Raw genomic sequence first — 23136 nt, forward strand, 5'->3', positions numbered from 1 at the left:
GTTTATCGGTTTCTATTTCATTGTGGATAAGAGAAAAATAAATGTTGGTATGGCTATTACGCTCCCTAAAAATAGCTAAAAACGGCCGAGTGAATAATAACAACATAACCTTTTTTTTGATATGTGTAAAAATGGAAAAATATCTTTTGGTTGAATATTTAAGCACAATTAAAACGGCTATTAGTGAAACTTTTAAAAATACTCAACGTATTAAAGTAAGTAATATAACCCAACTAACGTAATTGCTAATTCAGATTTGTTTTAGCTAACTTGTTTTGATGTTTCAAATCAGTATATCATTTTGGGAACTAGTAGTGGCGGAATTTATGTGTTCAAAAGGTCTCCATGTGAATTTCTTAAGTTAATTCCAAGCAAAGTAAGTCTAAAGTCTTTACCTTCGATTCAATATTTTTTTATAGAATCCTGTCCTAATATGTAGTTTGTAGAATTAATGCACTTCTTTGTATATTGTTTGTGTAAACAGAGGTCAAATTAATTAAATATATCGGATATAACGAAAATTTTTATAAATGAATACTGATTCTACTATCCTAACAATTATTAAAAGTTAGGACTAACTTAAACACTTAGATATTTTAAATATGTTTCTCACTAAAAAAAGATACATTGCTTTTAATTTGAATAGCAAAAACCCTTCATAGTAATCAGCTAAGCGTTACTCAATTTCTTTGTTTCAGGAAGGAACAACCGTTCAAATAAAAATATCTGCAAATGAAAAAAATTTAGCTCTAGCATCTTCTAGGGGATATGTGATAATTGTAGAAAATGTTTTTGTTGATTTCAATTTAAGACCTCTTTTGTATACAGAACACGAAGGCAATACTATAACTGTGATGATATGGCATGGAAATGATTTATACTGTGGTGATAATACTGGAAAAATTTCAGTATCTACAATAAGTTCAACATTAGTGAGTATTGACTTTGCAAATAATTAAAGTATCAAGTCTTAAAAGCTAGCAGTGAGAATCAAAATTTAATAGAGAATTTTATCTGAAATATTTAATTTTGTTACTTGAGTCCATTCCTCAGAAACTATGTTAATACTCAATTCCTCTCGCAGGAAAATTTGTTGCTGATTATTTGTTTGACAACTAATTAGCAATAGATTTCCTTGCCGACTTATCACTGCTTAAGAATTTAAAATGATATTTTACATGATTAAGAATTTACAGTTGAAATATCAAATTTGTTTTTAGACCAAAGCTATTTTTCAAACTTCCTCTGCAACTTTAATGCATCTTGATTCAACTATAATTCAAATAGATGTTTACAAAAACTATCTACTTGTTTCAACTAAAACGTGTACTTATCTTTGTGATACAGAAAAAGAGCAATACAAGCAAATAGGAAAAAAATTGAGGGATGGAAATTTTGGTGGATGTTTTTCACAAAGAGATGCTTCGGATTATTCTTCAAAATGTGAAATAACTAGAAGTACATTTAAAACTTTGGGAGAGGAAGGAAACTTCAGTGGTGCTGTAAATAACAGTGATGGAAAAGTTTATTGTGCTAGGCCTGGAGGTAGATTGTGGGTAGCAAACTTTGAAGGAACAGTTTTGGCGACCTATCAGTTTAAACAGTCTTTCTGTGAAAATCCATCTGATGTAATTACCATAGAAAATACAAAAGAAGCTAGACTCAATGTAACTAAATGTGACAATAATAATGTCTCTAAGGATTTTAATTTTGGTAAAGTTTATCTTTTACGTCCAAACATAATTTTTACTTATGATAATAAAGGTATCTATTTTTTTGATATGGAAACAACTAGCCTCATATGCTGGTCTCATGTTTATGACAATATTAAAGATATACAAATTGTGAAACGAAACATCTATGTTTGGAGAAACAATCTACAAATCAACATTGTTTCATTACAGTCTTTAGAAGAGTTGTTAACAAGTGCTATATGTAGCCACCAATATTTATTATGTTCGGACTTATGCATAACTTTTAATAATGAAGTTTTGACTTTAATAGAAAAATCAAATAGAATTAATGTATTATGTCTTCTACCACGGAAATTAAAAGAATTAGGTGCCGAAGATCTTTTAGAAAAAACTCAAAATGTATTAGACAAAATTAGCGAGTATTATAATGATGATGAAAATGAGATAGTTTTAGTAGAAAATCAGTATTCAACAACTTATTCACCTGAAAATAAAGTGCAAAATTCAAAAGTCGATAAAAATTTGGAAAAATCGGAAATTTTATATAAACAATATGTACTTAACAAATCTTACAAGTTAGCAGAATTAACAGAAAGTAGTAAAATTCTAAACAGTTTAAAATTGAATGAACTACCTCCATTATTTGAGTCTTTTATTAAATACGTCCAAGAAAATTATGATGAAGATCCTTCCTTGTGGTGCAAAGAACAGATGATAAAACTTTCTTTTAGAAATTCTAACAACCTTAATGATTTATTACCGAGTACCCTAGATTTTTTGAGTGCTTCGTTTCTAGAATTAAACAATTATGAAGTAGACTGTTGTAATTGTAAATTTCCATTACCCAAAGCTCATAAAAGGAAAGTAGAACATTACAAACTGGCTTGCAAATTGTACGATTACACAGAGAACAAAAAAGAATACTTAAACAACATTCCATCTTTATACAAGCACAAGGCTAGTGAGACAAAATTTAACCTTTCATTAATAGTCCAGTTTAGCGATATGTGTTTATTTAAAGATTGTGCTAGTAAAATCACCTTCGAAAAATGGGACGAAATTATAAAATTGTTTATACGATTAAATAAAGGCATGTGTTTAAATTGTGATGAGAAGATCGATTTGGAAGGCATATTAACTTGGAGCGATATAGGAAGGCATATGGTTGAAATCATAGGGCCAAAAACCGCTGTTAAATTATTAATGAGGTATTCTAGGTTTATTCCAAGTGGCCAGTTAGACATGCAATTTTATCAGAGTTGTATTTTTTCCACTATAAGTGATCAACAAGGTCCAGCTGTCAAGTTTATTGGTGACATGAAAATTAAGGAAACCTCACACATGGTAAGTTACATTATTGTATTTATACAAATGATAATCAACTAACTAATAGGGAAATGTTCTATTTGTTTTGTTTATTAAAGTTACGGTTTTTTATTCTGATGATTTTTCTTTATAGTACTTACAGAATTTTGAGTCTATATTGTAGCTTAGTGAATTTTCTGGTTTTTTGAATAATTAAATTGAGGGTAATATGGTACACCTAAACTATAACCTGTCTTATTTATTAGTATGCATACTCTGATGTTTCCTTATATTATGAAAAGAAGGAGAAGTTGAAAAATCAGCTAAAAAGCAATATTTTCAATATAAACTGAGTTATTAACTTTATATACGTCGAATAGAACAAAATTACGAAAATTAAGTGAAATAGTTACGTAACTTTTATACTTTTATATTATTTTGATTGGTTTACACATTTTTGGTATAGTTTCTTATTAATAAATAAATAAAAAACTCGATCCTCCTATCACTTCATTAAAATTTAAATTTTGCGGTTATTAAATAAAATTAATGTTTCTCATATTTTACAATCTATAACCAAAAATATAAAATGAACCATGTTTCCACGTTTTTCTGTACATAACAATTAAAAAACAAAATGTAAACACTATAACCTAGAAATGCTACATTTTTCAACATTGATCACTCTTGGGTTGGTCGATACTCATTGATATATAACCTCTTTTCTATATTCCTATAAATTAAATTTTATGAAACATCTGATCGAAAAAATTACATAAATGTTTTATTTATTAAGATTACGCCGTAACTTTAGTTAAGCATATCATGAATACATTAAAGGAAAATCAATTTATTTTCTCTCCCTGATATAAAATCTTTCACGTACTGCAATAGTCAAAATAAAAGTTCTAAGTTGGCGTTGGTTCGTTATTCATTTTTTGACAGTTCATTTCGTTATTGTCTACAGTGTTTGAAAAGGTTAACTGAGAAAACTTATTCCGTTAAATTTTGTTGAAAAATGCACTCGCTAAATAGAGTAAATTATAATGATAATAGTGATTCAAATCAATTAAGAAATGATGTAAACCGACGAAATTCATTGTCCCTACATGCACATTACACGCCAAACAGACAGCCAGTTTTCGTTCCTAGGGCAAAGAACATTGCTAAAGAAAGTGAACAGCCAAATATTTCGAATCGAAATCAAAATTCAAATTATAGAGGAAGTGATAGAAACTATCTACTGCCGCCGCCGCGAGCAGGAAACTTGCAAAGAATAAATTTGTCACATCCAGTTGAAACTTGCACTGTTACACAAATACGGCCACATGAGCGTCCTAATGCAAATTCTATTGTGAATAGTTATATACCAAAACGGAATATGACTTTACAAACATATCCGGTAAGTACTTCATTATACCGGTTGTCTCATAAACGTTCTCTTATCAATATTAAATTAGAACGTTGTGAGTATATACAGTGTGGACCAGCCAAATGGAATAAATTCGCTAATAAATAAAGGAGGGCGTATTGGGGGAAAAGCTGGGACACGTTTATTTATATTTTGAATTGCGCATTTGTTTCAAAATAAAAATATATATACAGGGTGTATCATATGACAATGGCCAATACAAAATTTCTTATTTTAAATACAGCCCCTGCATATTAATTTTTTTAGGGATTCTCCACATAATTCTAGATATAATTCATATACCTTCTATAACTACATATTTTCAATTATATTGGAAATATTAAGTGTTTTCAAATTTATTATAAAAATTTTTCCTTCGTTTGTATAGGAGCTGTTTTTTGTTTTGCCGTAAAAATACAGCAACGGATTGTTGTGAAATTTCACATGAAACTTCACAACTTTCACGTTCCGGTCGCCCTTTCATGTCAATAACGGAATCAATTATCGAAAAAGTCTGTAATCTTGTTCGATTTTTCCTTCGGTTAAGTATTAGTGCGATTGCTGTATCTATAGGAATTGACAAAGAATGTGTGAGGCAAGTGTTCTAGTCATGGTATTTTTACATCCTGGCACAAAACACGATTTATATACCATTTTTCAGATTAATCAAAGCTCAATAATAACTCATATTTTAAAATAACCGAGATAATAACTCTCGTATTTACTTGGTCCCATATGTTCAGTGTTTATTTTATAACCATGACGTCATGCAATATGGCGGCCTCACTGAAATGTTTAAACTACCACAAAATTTTTGAATTTTCTATAATTTTTTTTTCTATAAATATTGAACAAAGAATTAAAAAAACAATTATAATAAAAGTTGTATATAAAGTATCTAAAACTATTTTGAAAAAAATGCGCATATAAAAATACAAATCGACATGTCCAAGCGTTTCTCCTAAGAGACCATCATTCATTTATTAACGAATTGATCCCATTCCACACGTATAAAAAAATCACTTTTTTAAGGCTGTTGGTACGTCCGGCATCACTAATATGAATACGCCAAAACAACAAAAACCTGAAGAGGCCAGCTCTGAAATGAAACGTTTCGGATCAAGTCCAGAGGAAAAATTATGTATTTTCACTGGAACAGTGGAAAAACTGATTCAGTGGAACAAAATATTAACGAAAAATTTATATTACTATGAAGTTATAGCTACGATGGTTTCCTTGAGAGAAGGTAAAGTAAGAACCCAAAAAATAATGCTTCTGAGGAATAGGTCTGGTCCTGTTCTACAAGTAGTTTATTATACGGTGACTCACATTGATTTGGAAGATTTTTATCTGGACAAGATAGTCAGATGCGTAGGATACATGTCTGGACATAATGTTTTGAATGCTTTTAGTATCAGAGGTGCCACTCAAGAAGAAGTTGATAATCTTGAAAGATTTACCTTGATAAGCGATCAATCGGTTTCTCTGCAATTAAAAAAATAAGTCTTATTTAAGTTAATAGTGTAATAATGTCGTTAAATAATAGAATTTGAAATAAACATGTTTACGTTATCAGTTATTTGATTATAATCTAGGGCGGATCCGTTGGGAGTAGAGCCTCAGCCAAGAATTATGAAAAATGGCCATTTACATGCCTACAACTCACAATTTAAACGAGGATGGTTCAAATATTAACCAGAATTTTTGAATAGCCGCGCGAAACATTTTGTCGTGAAAATTACGAAGCCGGGATAGCGTAACCTCGCTGTTTAGTGTTGCCAAGAGCATGAAAGATGTACCATTGATTGTTCGCAATACATAATTCATTTTTTGGTCAAAGATAATGCAAATTTCGCGTAAATTTAACGAAAATCACTCGAATAATTCAGAAATGAGTGCTTCACTAAAAGACTCAAGTTTACGAATGGTGTTCCGCTTTCCAAAAAGGCCGAGAAGTGGTGGTAAACAAACTTGCCACACGCACGGCGCTCCATAAAAATTGCTACCGATAGGAACGTCAGTGCTGTAGAAAAAACTCATTTTGGAAGACCGACGCAGTACTGAATGGCTGAATAATTGGGAATCAACGTAGGTAGTATAGAGCAAACAATTCATGAACATCTCGATTACCGCAAAATTTCAGCAGACTTTTGAGTATAAATTCACAGGAAGTTGGCAAGTGTCTCCTGCAACGGTGTAAAGAGGAAGGAAAAACTTTATTGCATCGAATATTCACCACAGACGAGATTTACGTACACCATTATAGTGCGGAGAGAAAATGCGTGTCTATAGAGAGGAGAAACAAAGACGAAGGCGCGACAGTTACATCATTCAATAAGTCGTGTGACTGACACACAGATGGCGCAGCCACTGTTAAATCCATATGACGTTTATGAAGTACCAACTTTCAAAAGACTATGTGAAAAATTTCATGATATTTCGATTAGTCAGAAACAAAATGACAGCCTTTCAAGTGAAGCTACTTTTGTTATTTTCAAAAAAATGGATTCAAAATAGTTTCGTGTGTCAATTTATCGTTACTACTTAATGAAAAAATGGCTTCAAAAGTGTTCCACCTGGTCCATTGGAAAGAACTATTTTTTATTGGTTTGCTGAATTTAAGCCTGGTCGATGATGGTGAACGTTCTGATCGTCCAATTGAGGTGGTTACTCCAGAAAACATCCAAAAAGTCCACAATGTATTTATATCAAATTGTAAATTCAAATTGCGTAACATAATTGAGGCCGTAAACATATACGAAGGTAGTGTATGTACAATGCATGAACATTTGACCACGAGAAAGCTTTTTTTAAAGTGGGTGCCGCATTTAATCACAGTCGATCAAAAACAACAACGTGTTGATGATTCGGAGCACTATTTGGCCATGTATGCACGTAATAAATCAGATTTGTGACAATGTATGAAAATTGGATCCATCACTTCATTCCGGAATCAAAACTATCTTCGTCTGAATGTACTGCTGCCGGTGAAGCACGTCCGCGGCGTTCAAGGCACAATAGTCAGATGGGAAGGTTATAGCTTCAATATTTTGAGATGCGCATTAGTGATCGACTATCTCCAAAAGGGAGTGACAATCAATGCGAATACTACATAGAGTTTTTGTATCGTTTAAATGCAAAAATCAAGTAAAAACGGCGTAATATGTCGAAGAAAAAACCACTGTTTCCCCAATACAATCCACCGATTCACGAGTCGATGGAAACGATGGTTAAATTGAACGAATTACACTTCGAATTGGTTTGCTAAAAAGGGTGGGTTTTCCCGGTAAGAGAGGATTGATTTTTTTATGAAGTATCTCACTCTACTAACTACGTTACTGTGATATATGTACTCTACGATAATTACATGTTCTACATTACAATTTATCATGTTTTTTATCTTTTAACGTTTCTTTCTTTCGTATAATTATTCTACCAAACATAATGACCCGATTCAAAATTATATTAATTAAAAATCTAATAATGATTATCAGAAGAAAAGTACAAAAGCTCGTAAACTAAATAATCTAAGTTTTCTTTCATTTCTATTATATTACATTTCAGATTTCTATAGTAAGATGATCCGACGAGTTAATTTTATTTTCCTACGACCAATTATGAAAATGATAAATTGCACACTCATTTTTATTTAAAAAACAAGCTTATTTCACATGTACAAAAAAATAACAAAACATGCATGTATTGAAATGCTTCTTTTTCTTATGATATATATGGTCTTGAACGATAGAGGGAATACACATGTGAATACAATATGAATGTGGCTGGGTGCTGAAAGGCAAAAGGCCCAATTTAAGAAGACTGAAGAAGTAGACAATATACTTTTCAACACAAGTGTTGAAAAGTATGTTGTCTACATGTGAGATATTGTTTAATTGACTTTCCTATTTAAAAAATACGTTTTGTTGAAGAATTTTTTACGTGATCTTAGGAAAAATAGTGTACACAACTCGTTGGAAAGTGTATTTCGCACTCGTTACGTTTCAGTAACTAGTGTGAAGTGTATCACTTTCCATACTCGTTATGTAATATACTGTTACACTTGGAAGTAGGAAGATATTCTACGAAATTATTCATTTTATGGTGGTGTAAAATCAATAATTTTCTATTATAAAATGTGCTGTAATCTGGAACTGATTTGATAATTTCTTTTTCAGTTTGAAGACTATTTGAAAGGATTTTTAAGTGCAAAATATATGGGCACACAATTACCTTTAAATTTCAAAAAGGCCCATGAAAACACTGCTAAATGTTCAATCTGTCAGATATCTTTAAATAATCCTGTTTTAATAGACGTGAAAAAATGTCACTGTGGTAATAGTTACCACCAAATATGTTTAAGCAGTAATAATAATGTCTGTAAATTTTGTGTGAATTCAGCAAGTAGCTAAATATTTTATAAAATCATTTGTTTTAACAATTCTACAGGGTTCTAAAAAATCATGTTTTGTTTAATGGGTTTATAGGGCCAAAAAAGATTTTACGGATGATTAAGTGTGCTTAAATGAAAATAAAACTATAAACTAAAGCGTGCATGTTGGAAAATATCATTTTCAATCCTCATAACAGGGCAGTTCCTTCCTGGATTGTAGTAATAGTTTTTAATATAAAAAAACGTTTTTATGTACACTCCTTTTAAAACCGAATAATAAGGAAACGACAATCTTTTGAATGGCCGATTTTTTTATCTATACATACTAGAGATTACATTTATTATTATCGTCAGAATATTAAACATTTACCACTACTATCTGAATATATGTTAGTTCGGGGTTATTAGATTACATATAAAAAAGATTTAAAGAAATAGCTTCAAAATTTGTTACCTTATATAGACTTTTATAAACGTGTACATGTAACAATTGTTACATTTCTTCAATATCCCAGAGGTTCACAGAAGGCTCGATAGAGGTCTACACAAATTTATATTATTAGATCAGTGATTCCGATTGTGGGCCGGTGAACTCCCAGTGAACCAAGGAAGAGACTCGAATAGGTTTAAGTAAATGTCCATCATAGATCTTCACATATGTTAGAGTTTTGGGAAAATGGTTGAATAAATTAAAAGCAGGGAGTCCACGAGAAAAGTAGTTTATGAGCTCCATTATCAAAACTATTTGGCAGATATTTGAATATATGAGGTTCTCAATTCACCCTTTTAAAGAGTTGTATTTTCCTCATTATTCGGTTTAAAAAAATTGTACAAGACCGTTCAAATATGATCGTGACAAACGCTCTGCACATTCATTTATTATCGAGAATATTCACAAAAATTCACAGTTTTTTTAGGTTATTCCTCTTATACATTTTTGCCATATCTCCTGAAGCTTTTTGATGTCGGTACCGGGAATTTCGTGGGCGCACAAACTCCTCTACTTCGTCGTCGGTGTTGAATTTTTGACCTCTAAGGGCTTCTTTCAGTAGTTCAAACATATGGTAGTCGCGGGGTGATAAGTCAGGAGTGTAGAGGAGATGCTCTAGTATCTCCCACCCCAGCACTGATATTGCATCGAGCGTGAGACGCGCGGTATTAAGGCGCGCATTATCTTGGAGAAAAATCGCACCTCACGCTTGAAAGCTCCTCCTTTTCAAGCTATAAGCGGGTTTCACGTTTTTTCTCAGAAGGTTAGAGTAGTATGTAGCATTTACAGAACGTTGTGTCGCAGGAAGTCAACGTTGGTCCAGGAATACAGTACACATAATCTCTTCCCGCAGATTTGGATGTCTTCGCTTTGACTGGCACTCCTTTCATCTTACTCGACTTTTTGGACAACACCTTGCTTTCGGGTTTCATCTGTTGTGAAGATTCGTGTTAAAAAACAGTTGTGTTAGCAAGCTGCGACCGTAGGATTTTTGCTCGAAGTTCAACGGTTTGGTCTACCAATACTTGCGGAGTTTAGTCAAATTTTTCCAAACATTCAACCTACGGTCCACCAAAATGAGAACAACTTTTTCTAAGCGGCGAATGTTGTCTGGTGTGATGCTGATTCGCGTTCGACGAACATGCAGATCATTTTGACCCATTTAAATACAGCAGAACTACTCAGGCACTCATTACCGAATTGATTTTGTAAAGGCAGAAAAATTTCTTCCTTCCCACACCAAAAAACGAATGACATACGTCGCGCAATGGCAATCGGCACTTGACGTAGCATGCGAGTGAAACGAAAACTATGCCACATTGTTGGCAAGGGATCCAGCTCACACATAATCAAGCCGCGACTCTCAAAACATACAGGCGCGCAGTCTACAGCGTTTGTCTAGATCATATTTGAATAGCTAACATACATAAAGAAGTCTCTTCATCTAAGAACGAACTAATATCTAGAAATTATTATTCTGAAACACTTTTTATAATAGATTTGGCGCTTGTTCAAGTATCTTTAATAATGATGTAAATACTACAAGGTGTGTCCTTGCGCAGCCGTATAGCCACAGCCAATGAGAGGCCATATTGTTCTTCTAACCAATCAGTTCAATGCGGGAATTTGAATCTTTTCGTTTTAAGATTGTTATGAACGAAACGTTGAGAAAAATGAAAAATTAATTCAGCGTATGGTAAATTGAGCCTGGTTGAAAGTTATTTCAATAAAAACAAATCTCAAATTAATGTGAATTCAATTATTTTAACCAGATTGCAAAACTTTTTGCCATGTAAAGAATGTATATTATAAATTTTTTCGTTTAACAAGGAGAATAATTTATTGATAAAACAAATTGTAAAACTTTAGTTAACATAACAAAACACATAGAAAGCAGGATCTTCAACTGTAAGATATAAACAGTTTTTACACATACTTGATTGGGAGCTACTTACAAATATTTTATAGTCATACAGCATTTCTGCTAATTTTTTCTACACTCACGTTGAATTTTCACCGATTGATAGATTCTCAGTTGGCACTGCATCTTTGGATAACACATATATAACATCAATCATCAAAACATTATAGGATAAACTTGTAAACATTTATCGTGATGGAGGTTAAGTTATCTTTCTCCACAAACTTTTTTCCATTCATTAAGTAATTTAATATCTTCTGTAGAAAATCTATGAAAACTAATATCTTTACCTCTACAATTATTATTGTTAGTTGCGCATGAAGATACAGAACAAAAACAATGTTAATAATTACTTTATACACTCAATGTAAATAAATATAAATCAGTTAGCTGGTGACAGCCAATTGGCGCAGTAGAGGTCGTTAATTTTTTTTCTCGGTAAGAACACATCTTGTAGTCTTTATATCATGCCTCTAATAATTCCACTCTGTTTTTTCTATTTATATTTGACCAACTTAAGAATGTAATATTTCTGTGATATATTTTTTTTATATTAGGGCTCAATCAGGCGTTGTGGAGTAGACGTGCGACACGACTATTATGAAACGGAGAGAACCGAAGAAAGATGCAATGATGAGAGTCACACCATAGGCACAGAGAGATGTAAAGCATTTAGAAACGCGCTGACAAAAAATAGTAAACTGAGAAGACAAACAGACAGACAGTATGAAGAACCAAAGAGTGTGAAGGATGCATCAATAAAAATTGTAAAAAAAATATCTCAATATGCGAAAGGGACACAGAAAATGGGTTCGTCTGGATTGAAATTTAAAATTTTATTCTCATCAGTTTTTATATTGCACCTATAAGAACAATCCAGAGATAATTAGATCCTAAAAGGAATCGATGTATTCACAAAATTAGTGAGGTATTCAATAGACAGGAATAAACGGATGCATTCATGCATTCATATATTGTTCTCAGTTGAATATAAATTTGAAATGTTTGAGGTTCTTTTTAAAATCTGGGATAATTGTTTGCATTGACTTCACTCATGTTGCTCTATTTCACAGCTCATAAACTGCTACTATTAAAAAAATATTTTAGGTTAGAATAGAATTATTTGCGTTTAATTGACAGCACAAGCATATAACTAGAAACTATTTCGACAAAATACGCTAATATACCGATGTTGCCGTAACTAGTCGCTCTCGTTACAAATTTGAGAGCGGGTGGGTACATGAGAATATAAAAATTCCATATCGCTACCAATCCAATCACTCATTTTGGTGACCGCTCGCTTGTGATAGGAGTGATTTAAGAATGGACACGCGGAAGCAAGTGACACATATGTCTAGGTGTTGATTGGCTCTCTCTGTTCCGCAATAGTCGTGACGCACGTCCATTCCGCACCGTCTGATTGAGCCCTAATACATGTGAATATTTAGAAATTTTAAAGGATCTGATTCATATCTTAAAATACATTTGATTATAAAAATTCGTTAGTAGTTTAATTTGGACCATCCAAACAATTTTCAATCAATTCCCACTGCAATAATAATTGCAAAATGCAGGAAAAGATGAAATCTATTTGATTTCATTTGGTTAGTGATTGTGCATTTTTTGCATTGTAAAATATTGAGCCCTTAACTAATTCTGAACGTGCAGTAGGTAGATAAAGATTATGCTCCGCAGACATGCAGGAAAAAACTATGTGACAAGGAAAGGACAAGAAAAACGTAGAAAACAAGGACCATTGCTAACAAGTGGAAAAGTGTCATATGTGATATGGAATTTTTTTTTAATTTTCCAAGTCAATATACGTAAACCAAAATGGGATTTCCTGTTAGGTTTAAAAAGTAAATATGTATCTATCACTTACAACAATTTTCAACACATTTTTTGTTCGTGTACTGGAAAAAGGTTATTCTTCTGTTGCTTACATAGTTTTTTTTTTTTAAATTTATTGTCGCATCAACTACAAAGGTTATTAGCGACATGTCAATTATAGTTTGTGATATAATTTGGTGTCTTTCAAATACTTAATTATGTTTGCATTATTACAATTTTCATTGAGTAAGGTGGTTATATTGTCTGGAAAATTGTTGAGTATTCTTTCATTTCTGTACTTTCGACAGTTTAACAATAAATGTTCAACATTAAGGTTCTCGTTACAAGTTTCGCATATCGGTGGGTTTTCTCTATTAAATAGATGGGAGTGTGTTGCTTTAGTGTGACCCAGCCTTAAGCGATCGATTTTTATTTGATCTGCGCGACTTTTTGGGCTACCTTTCCATGGTTTAACGTATGGTTTGATGGTTTTCAATATTGACTGCGACCTGTTCCACTCACTTTGCCACTTACACTGAGCTTTCGCTTTTATTACTGCTTTGAAATCACTGACCATCACTTCGCGCACAATTGTTGCTTTGTTGTTATCTGCTGCTTCTCTGGCGTATTGATCCGCTTTTTCGTTTCCTGGGATATTGGTGTGCGATGGGACCCAGATAATTTGGACGCACGCTTTGGATTGCTGGAGGAGGTATAGTTGGGTTTTAATGAGGGAACCTAGTGGGTGTTTGGGAAAGAGTTGTTTAATGGTGTTGATGGAGCTCATAGAATCAGTAATTACTGCAATTTTTTTATATTCATATCTACTGGCGATTGTTAATGCCTGAAATATGGCATAAAGTTCGCCAGTGTGGACGCTATTGTGAGGAGATAGCTTAAATGCAAAATTTTCGTTTGCTAGTATAACTGCTGCTCCTACGCCATTAGGTGTTTTGGATGCGTCAGTGTACATAAGATGGTATTCTTTGAGGTTTTCTTCAACGAGGGTGCGAAATGATTGAACTATCAGGGGGTGATTTGTTTCCTCTTTTTTGTAGTAACTCAAATTAACGTTGATGGTAGGAATAGGGATTATCCAAGGGGGAGGAGTTTTTATATTGGTTGGAAAGAAAACTGGTAGTTCGATTGTCAAGATGTTTGTGTATTGGCGAATTCTTTCGTAGAAGGGAATCGTTGTTTGTTTGTTTCCGAATAAATTTTTAAAGCGATCTGTTTTGATGTTGTAATTAACTGGATTATTTCTATTTGATAATACTGATGTTGCGTAGCTTATGCTAAGTTGCATTCTTCGCAGTCGAAGGGGTGGTTCTCCAGTTAGACAGTGGAGACTCTCTATAGGTGTTGTTCGAAATGCGCCGGTGGCGATTCTTAGTGCAGTGTTTTCTAATACGTCAAGTTGCTTGAGGTGTGTTTTCTCGCATGATGCATAAACTATGGAGCCATAGTCGATCCTTGATCTTATAAGAGTCTTATATAGATTTATCAGACAGGTGGAATCCGCGCCCCATTTATGGCTGGCAATTGTTTTCAATAGATTCAGACCATTTTGACAGACTTTCTTAAGGTAGTCAATATGTTGTTTCCAGGTGAGTTTTTTATCAAAAGTTATGCCCAAAAATTTTATATATTCTACGAACTCTAAATTTTGACTATTCAAGATTAATATAGGTTTTTATTGTATGTACTTTCTGGAGAAGAGAATACATTTTGTTTTAGTTTCCGAGAATTTCAATCCGTTCGTGTTAGACCAGTTGCTTAGGTTATCGAGTACGGTTTGTAAATGCATTTGGATAGTGGTTATATTTTTCCCTTTTGCAAATAGTACTAAATCATCGGCGTTTAATCTTCCTTTGACTAGCGGAGAGCATTTGTCAAGAATATCGGTGATAGCAATCAAGAATAGAGTGGTACTTATTGTAGACCCTTGTGGAATCCCATTCTTCTGTAGTTTTTTAGCTGATAGACTTCTATCTACTCTCACTTGGAAGTATCTGTCTGTCAGGAAATTTTTTATGAAGTGTAGAATGTTCCCTCCTAGACCCCACTTTTGTAGTTTTGAGGTTATTTCGTGTTTCCAAACCATGTCATATGCCTTGGTGATATCCATATATACGGCTATGCATTCTTGTTTATTGGCAAAACCTTCGCTTATTTCGGATTCTAGGTCTATCAGGTTATCAGTTGTGCACCTATTTTGGCGAAATCCGCTTTGTTCTCGTGGCAATAAATTATTTTGTTCTAGTACCCAGAGTAGTCTACGATTAACCATTTTCTCCATAATCTTGCATAGGACGTTCGTTAAGGATATTGGCCGGTAAGACTCTGGTTTTGTTCTTATTTTGTCAGGTTTCAAAAGTGGGATTATCACAGCTTCGCGCTAGCTTGAAGGAAAGACTTTATTAGTCCAAATGTAGTTATACAGTTTTAATAGGTAGTTTTTGGTGCTATCTGAAAGTTTTTGTAGGAATACTACTGGTATTTGATCTGGACCAGGGGCAGTATGTTTTTGTGATTTCAGAGCTTCATAAAGTTCTATTTGGCTGAACGGGCAGTTAATAGGATTTGATTGTTCTTCACTAAAATCTTCCAAAATTTCTTCTTCGATATTTTTTATATTCTTTATGAACTTCCGCTATTTCACTTGAATTTGTGATCAGAGTGTTATTTTTAACTAAAAATGGAATTCTTGGGAATTGTTTTATTCCAGACATCTTCCGAATATTTTGCCAAACTAAGGATGGTGGAGTTGAGGATGTTATTGTAAATACGAATTTAATCCATGACACCTGTCTACTCTTCTTCATAATATATCTCGTTCGGGCTCTTTGTTTTTTATATTCAATTAAATTTTCTACTGTATTCTTCCGTTTAAACTTGTTAAAAGAGGACTTATAAATTCTGATTGCGTTTTGACAGTCTTTGTTCCACGAATGTAGTGGTTTATGGTTTAATAATATTTTAGTATATCCTATGTGTGTTTTGGCAGCATCTACGATTATAGATGTGAAGGTTTCTACGAGATTTTCTACATTTAAAATTGGCTGGTCTTTTGTAATGTTAATCTTCGTTTCAACTGTTTCGCTAAATTTTTCCCAATTAGCATTTTTTAGATTCCATTTTGGGTTTGGTAAGCTATTATTCTCAGAGAGTTTTGATGTATATGAAATCTTTAAAGGATAATGATCGCTTCCAAATAAATATGGTATTACATCCCAAGTTAATGTGGGAGTCAGGACTGGTTCACACAGGCTGATATCAATGGCTGAGCATGTTCCTGTGTGTATGCCAATTCTTGTTGGTCTTCCGTCATTTAAGATGTTAAGATTTAGGGAATTTATCATGTTGTCAATTGTTTTGCCTCGGGCTGTGATATAGTTTGATCCCCATAGTGTATTGTGAGCGTTAAAATCACCTAAAATCAATCGAGGACTTGGAATAGTTTTTAGAACTTGTTCAAGTTCTGACGTATCGATATTTTGGTCTGGGGGTATGTATAGAGAGGATATATATATATTCTTTGTGGTATATCAGCTGCTACAGTTATTAATTCAATATTGTTTGCTATAGAAATGATTTGTTGTGTGTTATATTTATTGTGGACGTATATTGCTACACCTCCAGATGCCTTTCTATTGTACGTTCTATTTTTGTAGAAGCAGGTGTAGTTTTTCAAGTTGTAATAATGTTGATTTTTAAAATTGGTTTCTTGTAAGCATATTATGTTTGGTGATAGTTCGGAGAGTAGGTTTTTAAGCATTTCGAATCTTCTGTAGAATCCTCTTAGATTCCACTGTAAAATTGAGTTATTATTAGTCATTATTCCTGCGATGATTCAGAGTAGTCTTCTATTTCTTGTGCGATAGTTGACGGGTGTAAATTTAGCTGTCTCATGATTTTTTTCCTGATTCTTGTACTGATGCTTTTCATTCTTTTGTTTGTAAAATATGGATACATGTGTGCGAGTAGTTTTAAGAAGCTTTTTGTATCTTCTGTATATATTTTTGATATACTTAATGGATCTTTTGTTCCTATTGCATTTTCGAAGAAATCAACGGCTTCCGCGAAAGTTAAGATTTGGCTTTCGTCTTCAAATATTTGTTGTGCTGACTCCATTAATTTGTAGAAAGTACTTGTTTGTGTATTTGATTTGTTGTTTACTATCTTTTTCGCTTTCTTAATTGTTTGTTCGTTTGGTTTATTAAATGTATCCTTTGTTTGTGGTGTAGGTGAAGGTGGAGTTGTGATCTCAGATAAGGTGCGTTTTGTATTCGTTGTATCTGTATCCATGTGTATTTCTGCTGATATGGTTAGTTTTTTAGACTTTCTGCTATCGGTTGTGGATTGAGTGGTATGTTTGAGGTTGGTAGGAGCTATATGTGATGGTATGTCTTCTGTTTGATTATTCACATTTGTTAGGTTTGTTGTAGTCGAGTTCGAGTCTGAAGGTTTGTTGTAGATTTGATTGACGATGTTTGTTGATCTTGTTGTATTAGTGTCCATTGGTAATGATGTATTGTCGGATGTAGTGCTTATTGATGTGTTCTGACAAAGATTCGGTATGTAGTATCTTCAAAATTAATAAGAATCGAGGTAGGTATTGTAATTTGTGTGGGAGATATGTAAACAATACGGCGAAAGCTTAGAATGTGTTTAAAGTTTGGGTTAGAAGTACCGATTTTGAGGAATGTTATGGAAGACGACAGATGGAGGCCCAATTGTCTGAATTCCTTTTCGATAATTGTATGAGGTATAGTTGGACAGACGTTCGATAGTAGTAATCTTTCACTAGGTGTTATAAGTCGACATACAGAAAGAATTTCGTTATTCACTTTGATTTTTCCATTGCATTTTGTTAAGAATTCGTCCACGTCTTCTTTTTTAGTTAGATATATGCATATTCTATTATTGGTTATTCTTGATGAAAATATAATTTTTCTGGGATTGATAATAGTGCCTACGGCTATCAGGTATTCTTCTAATTTTACTCCATTTAGTGAGCTAAATCGTTGGAAAAATTGTTTTTTGTTGGCTTGTAATGGATGAATAAGATTGTGGAGGGTTATTAGGTAGGGTAAAAGTAAAATTGTTTGTGCTGTTTTCATCCATCTTCTTTGAATCTAATTAACATATTGGTACTTAAACCGGTACTGGTTTCTAAATGTTGTTTTGCTGATAAGCGGCAACAGGTTTTGTACCTTGACTAACAACAATCGTGTTTGATTGTTAGCATTCAAATGTTAAATTCGTTATGAAGATTTTAAATTTGCTTACTTTGAGATGATATATATGGGGGTGATGATTGCGATAATGGTTGTAGTTTTTTTTTTCACTAAATAACTATATTCACACTTGTAAAATGATTAATCGACGAGAGCTGATTTTTACACGACTCGCTTACATAGTTATTCCATAAAGATCTTCAATTATGGTCATTTATTCAGAACTTTCAATGATTATATATCTAAACTTTTGTTTAATCATGAATAGATAGACACAGCAGAGGACTTCGTTTGTAATTATATTATTTGAAGACAATCTTAGATATCCTGTAGTGTCTTCTTACTGATTTAATTCACTTGGTGGCAGAAGAACTTATTGATACTCTACTTTCTAGCTACTTGAAATTGAAATACAACCATTTTGACAACCTGCAATTACAGACCGTTGGTAGAATCTTCATAAAGGAAATAACTCTCAAATCAAGAGATTCAATAAAATTAGTCTTCCCATTGTAATATGATTTTATATTAAATAATTCAACATCACAAGTTTGGTAAGAATAATTACATAAGTAAACAGATTATCGTGATTTTATTCTTAGTCTTGTTATTCCAGTCCCAATGCCCAGTTTATTCCTTGCACTAGAAATAGAATCATGGGTTGCCATACGACTAACCACCTTATCCAATCTAAGAGTTGTCCAAAAAGTACATGCGGTTTTTCCCACGGATTGGAAAACATCTTTTTAAGATCAACTTTTTCTTTACAATAGGGGCAAGTTTGTTTTTTACCTACTATACACCATCCGCGTATACAAAATTCATGAAATCTGCAATAGACAGATTTACAATAAGTATTTGAGGGTATTCAATTGATTACTACACTTTCCAGCAAAATTATACATGTTTTCTAGTTTCTAATTTCAAAAAATATTGCACAGAATTTGAAAAAAAAATAGTATAAATAGAGATGGAATTAAATCTTGAAAAGTTTTAATTTCAATTACTATTGTAGGAAATCCAAAATTTAGTAAAATTTTCCAAACAGGAACAATAAAAGGGCTTAATTAATAACACATAAATCCTTCTCTAGCATCAATTACAGCTTGAATCTAAGACATGGCTCATATAAATTAAGAGGTGGATCTAATAAAACTCATTCATTAGATCCCGGAGAGACTCAATTGGTCAAGACTATTAGTTTGCTATTTTGGGTTTCAATAGCTACCTGATAAGTTTTAGTAAAAGGTTCAACTTCTATTCTATATATAGTTCTAATATGTCAAAAATGTACTTGAGTGACCTTTTGCGATGATCACATTATTGACAAGGCCTTCTTATTAATGCTACCCAGTACCATAACATATCTGTCACTTCTCACATCATCTTGTTTTTTCTCAAATAGACAAAACCTTCATTATCTGAGAACATTATACTAAATCATCAGTGGTATTCCCAGTCCCAATGATCTCTAGCAAAATACACTAGGGTGGCCAGAGGTAATCTTTCAGACATTCTCGTTCTCAAATTGATTTATCCAAGTCCTTTCCATTTTTTGTATTATTGCTTATTTCTTGTTAATAACATAATAATAATAATAATAATAATAATAATAATAATAATAATAATAATACATGTGCCGATTTGAAGCATTTACAGAGTCACAGCCCCCTTTTTCTCGTCTCTTCAAATTTTCTTATCCCCTTATCTTGTTTGCTAGAGTTAATTCGAGCATGCTTCCAAAATAAATATTGTGATTGATTTTCAATTTTTCTCTTAAGACAATGTTCCAAAGTGTATTTTTTTTATAAAAAAATGATTGTTTTGGCTATTTTTTTTAAATCTGGGCCTTAAGGGGCTATTGATCTAGTGAGCAACGATTTCACCACTTGCATTTGTGAAAAGCCTTCTTCAATAAACGTAATAGCTACAGAACACTATTTAGGAATAATATAATTTTAGCAAACATAAAGGTCAATTCGAAAATGTAAGCCAAGACCCATTATTTCAAAATAAACCATATCTTACATTTTAGCAAATTTATATGTTTTGCACAGAAGCAAAAAGTATTTATCAATCTTTGTCCTAGATATAAATATTGGGCATCAACAAAATTCAGCTAATAAAAGAAGTTTAAAGTTTTTTTATTAAACATTTTAGCCAAATAACAAATTGTTAATTTTGCTGAGGAGTGCATTTTTGATATTTAATTCTACTCTAACAATAGGGATGATACTTACACATGTTGACAACTCAATTTATAAGTATTTTCTATAACACCTTCTTCATCTTCAGCAACTAATAATTTATTTCCACACACTGCGCATACACCAGGATCCAAATTTCGTGTACTTATCCCTTGTGGAGAATAATACTAGAAATGAAATTATTACAATGCTTATAATAAATGAGTTCAATTATTTTCTTACCCCAATATGAGCTGCCATTTTATCAGCACAAATCTCAGCAACGTCTCTGCCTAGTACACCATAGTACACTCCATAAAATATTAACAATAATGCACAGTCCATCCAACTATTAGGTTTTGCATTGAATACAAAATTTAGTCCAAAAAAGGTTGCCATCATTATTATATAGCCTACAAGGCCAAGCACATAACTTAGCTTATGAAGAAGTAGGAACCATTTGTATACCAATCTGAAAAATGAACTAGTTTGTTAAGTAACTAATTTTTAGTCATTTAATGTTATATTACCTAGGGGTTGTCCTTTCTATAGGCTTCTGAATGGCTTTTCTAACAATTAAGCTTGTAATACTAGAAAATAATAGCCATATAAAAATAAACCTCCACCAATGACTCCTCAAACAGAGCCCTAAAGGTACAAGCCACATTCCGAGTAAAGTTATAAGCTAAAAATAATAGTAAGTATTCTGAATACAGTATGGCCAAACATTTGGGTAGAAAGACACCCTACATTATTGAGGATTTTGTCTCAGTATTAATAAGTACGACAAAAAGAATATAAGATTTTTTTAACTGGAAAAAAATAATCAAAAACCTCCTCTCTTTAAGTTTAACAAGCAGACAAAAAAGTCCTCTTTGAGTTTCACAATAAAAATAATTATTTATATTTTTGGTTTACTGAAACTGTTTTATGAGATCAGTTTCTTTCAAAATGTATTTGTAAAAATCCTTACATGTCAAATTTTTCAAATTAAATTTTACAATCAACATTTTGGCAACAGTGTCAACATGTAATCTGTTGCTTTCATTCATCCATTGCTGACCTATCAAGAAGACAGCTCTTTCAACGTTTGCGTTATGTCCTGGGATAGCAAATTAATACTGACAAATAGTTAGGAATTTTGAAAAGCAATCTTGACTTATCATTAATTTAAAATAATTCTTAAAATAAACATTCCCTTTGTTAGTGTTCAGAAAACGGGCGACAGGTGATACTTGGGCCAGTGAGAGCGACCAACAGTCGACTATTCTTCCTGCGCTCGGTAACGCTCGTGTGCAAAATGTAAGAAACCAGACAAAAGCAGGATACCGTTTGTTTTGGCCAGACACGCAATCAAAAAGCCTACCTATTTCAAGCTTAATCCGGACGCCTGGCAATGCTACTTATAATACATTTTTATAATACACAATTTTGATTCCCATTATAACACAGGAATTCTCCCATATAACGCGGGGATTTCCAACATTATGTTCTTGTACATACTGTGAAATTTATAAAAGATTTGTACAGTGCATACTTAGTTTTGCACATGTGTAAATTGTGTTAAAAAACTAAATAAAATTATTTTACAAATTTTGTGTATTAAAAGGTGTAAAAATTCTATTTAAAATGAAATATTTAATTTTAAGCCACGATAAGTGAAAAGGAAACAAAATCCAATTAAAAAAATTATTTCTCTACAACAAAAAATTGATATTCTGGATCAGCTAAATAATGTAAAAAAAATCAACAGTAATAGCAAAGGATCTGAAGCTTAATAAGTCAAAAATACAAATAATTTTACAAATTGAAAGTAAAATTATGAGTGCTGTAATGTCTAGATTGTTGAAGACCTTAAGTAAATCTTTACGTGTAAAAGATTAGTTATACTAATAATTTGGACATGATATTGTAATCAAAATAATATTCCTATAAATAGTTGTATAAGAAAAGCAAAATACAAAAATGTTTTCAATCATTTAAAGGAATTGGAAACTGTTTCTACCAACAAGCAACATGGATAATTTATATGCAATGCATTATAGGGGGTCGTAAAAACGCGTTATATGGTGCGGAACCAATCTACCATGTTATAGGAGGGATTACTGTATATTAATATAAAATGTCCATTGTTTTATAACTTACAGAATAGCTTCTATAATGTCGCTTTTTCCACTCTATTAGGCACAATTGGGCTATCATTAAAGTAATAATTAAAACTATAATCATTTCTGCATGCATCTTTTCATGTCCCTTGTGTTGTTCATGTATTTTCTGATGTTCTAGCCTAAAATAATTATTTTTTAAATAAATTAAATATACGCTGAATTAATTCTACCTGTATCTCTCCTCAACAGTAAGTTCGTCCATGGTCTATGGTGAAAAAAATCAATGTGTTATCGAATTTAAAACATCCTCTAATCTTTTTAAATATATACTAACCCGATTTCCCATGTCTACAGGTTTGTGCAGGTCCATTTTTCTGAATTGAAAAATCTTTTCTGTTAAGTTGTGAATTGTCTAATTACATTAGTATACAATTATCTAAAAGTTAGCCCTTAACTGAGCAAATGTAAATAAGGTGATTTTACATCATCACATTAGCTTTAATTTTGAAGTTGCGTTAGTAAACCAATCAATCTGATGAAGATGACATTTGACTTGACATT

The 23136-nt window shown here is 32.4% G+C and overlaps 3 protein-coding genes across 4 annotated transcripts; 2 read left to right on the plus strand and 1 right to left on the minus strand.

The window, feature by feature from the left end:
- Positions 1 to 28: 28 nt before the first annotated feature.
- On the plus strand, positions 29 to 18862 carry LOC130443956 (BLOC-2 complex member HPS5 homolog). Of its 2 annotated transcripts, none has more exons than XM_056778880.1 (5): positions 29 to 215; positions 266 to 376; positions 699 to 932; positions 1221 to 3038; positions 18677 to 18862. In XM_056778880.1, the coding sequence occupies exons 1-5, from the start codon at positions 42 to 44 to the stop codon at positions 18704 to 18706; spliced, it is 2367 nt and encodes a 788-aa protein (XP_056634858.1). In that variant the 5' UTR covers positions 29 to 41; the 3' UTR covers positions 18707 to 18862. The 2 variants fall into 2 exon arrangements, with proteins under 2 accessions (XP_056634858.1, XP_056634857.1); XM_056778879.1 differs by lacking the exon at positions 18677 to 18862 and adding an exon at positions 8586 to 8961.
- LOC130443958 (uncharacterized) lies at positions 4038 to 6157 on the plus strand. The gene is made up of 2 exons (XM_056778883.1): positions 4038 to 4401; positions 5443 to 6157. Exons 1-2 carry the CDS (start codon positions 4381 to 4383, stop codon positions 5911 to 5913), a joined length of 492 nt encoding a protein of 163 aa, XP_056634861.1. The 5' UTR covers positions 4038 to 4380; the 3' UTR covers positions 5914 to 6157.
- Positions 18785 to 23136, minus strand: LOC130443957 (E3 ubiquitin ligase Rnf121). The gene is made up of 7 exons (XM_056778882.1): positions 22910 to 23136; positions 22806 to 22840; positions 22613 to 22754; positions 20998 to 21152; positions 20711 to 20939; positions 20522 to 20655; positions 18785 to 19111 (listed from the first exon to the last, which is right to left on the minus strand). The coding sequence occupies exons 1-7, from the start codon at positions 22943 to 22945 to the stop codon at positions 18889 to 18891; spliced, it is 954 nt and encodes a 317-aa protein (XP_056634860.1). The 5' UTR covers positions 22946 to 23136; the 3' UTR covers positions 18785 to 18888.

The sequence above is a fragment of the Diorhabda sublineata genome, chromosome 5, assembly GCF_026230105.1.
Source record: "Diorhabda sublineata isolate icDioSubl1.1 chromosome 5, icDioSubl1.1, whole genome shotgun sequence".
In the NCBI taxonomy this organism is placed as follows: Eukaryota; Metazoa; Arthropoda; class Insecta; order Coleoptera; family Chrysomelidae; genus Diorhabda; species Diorhabda sublineata.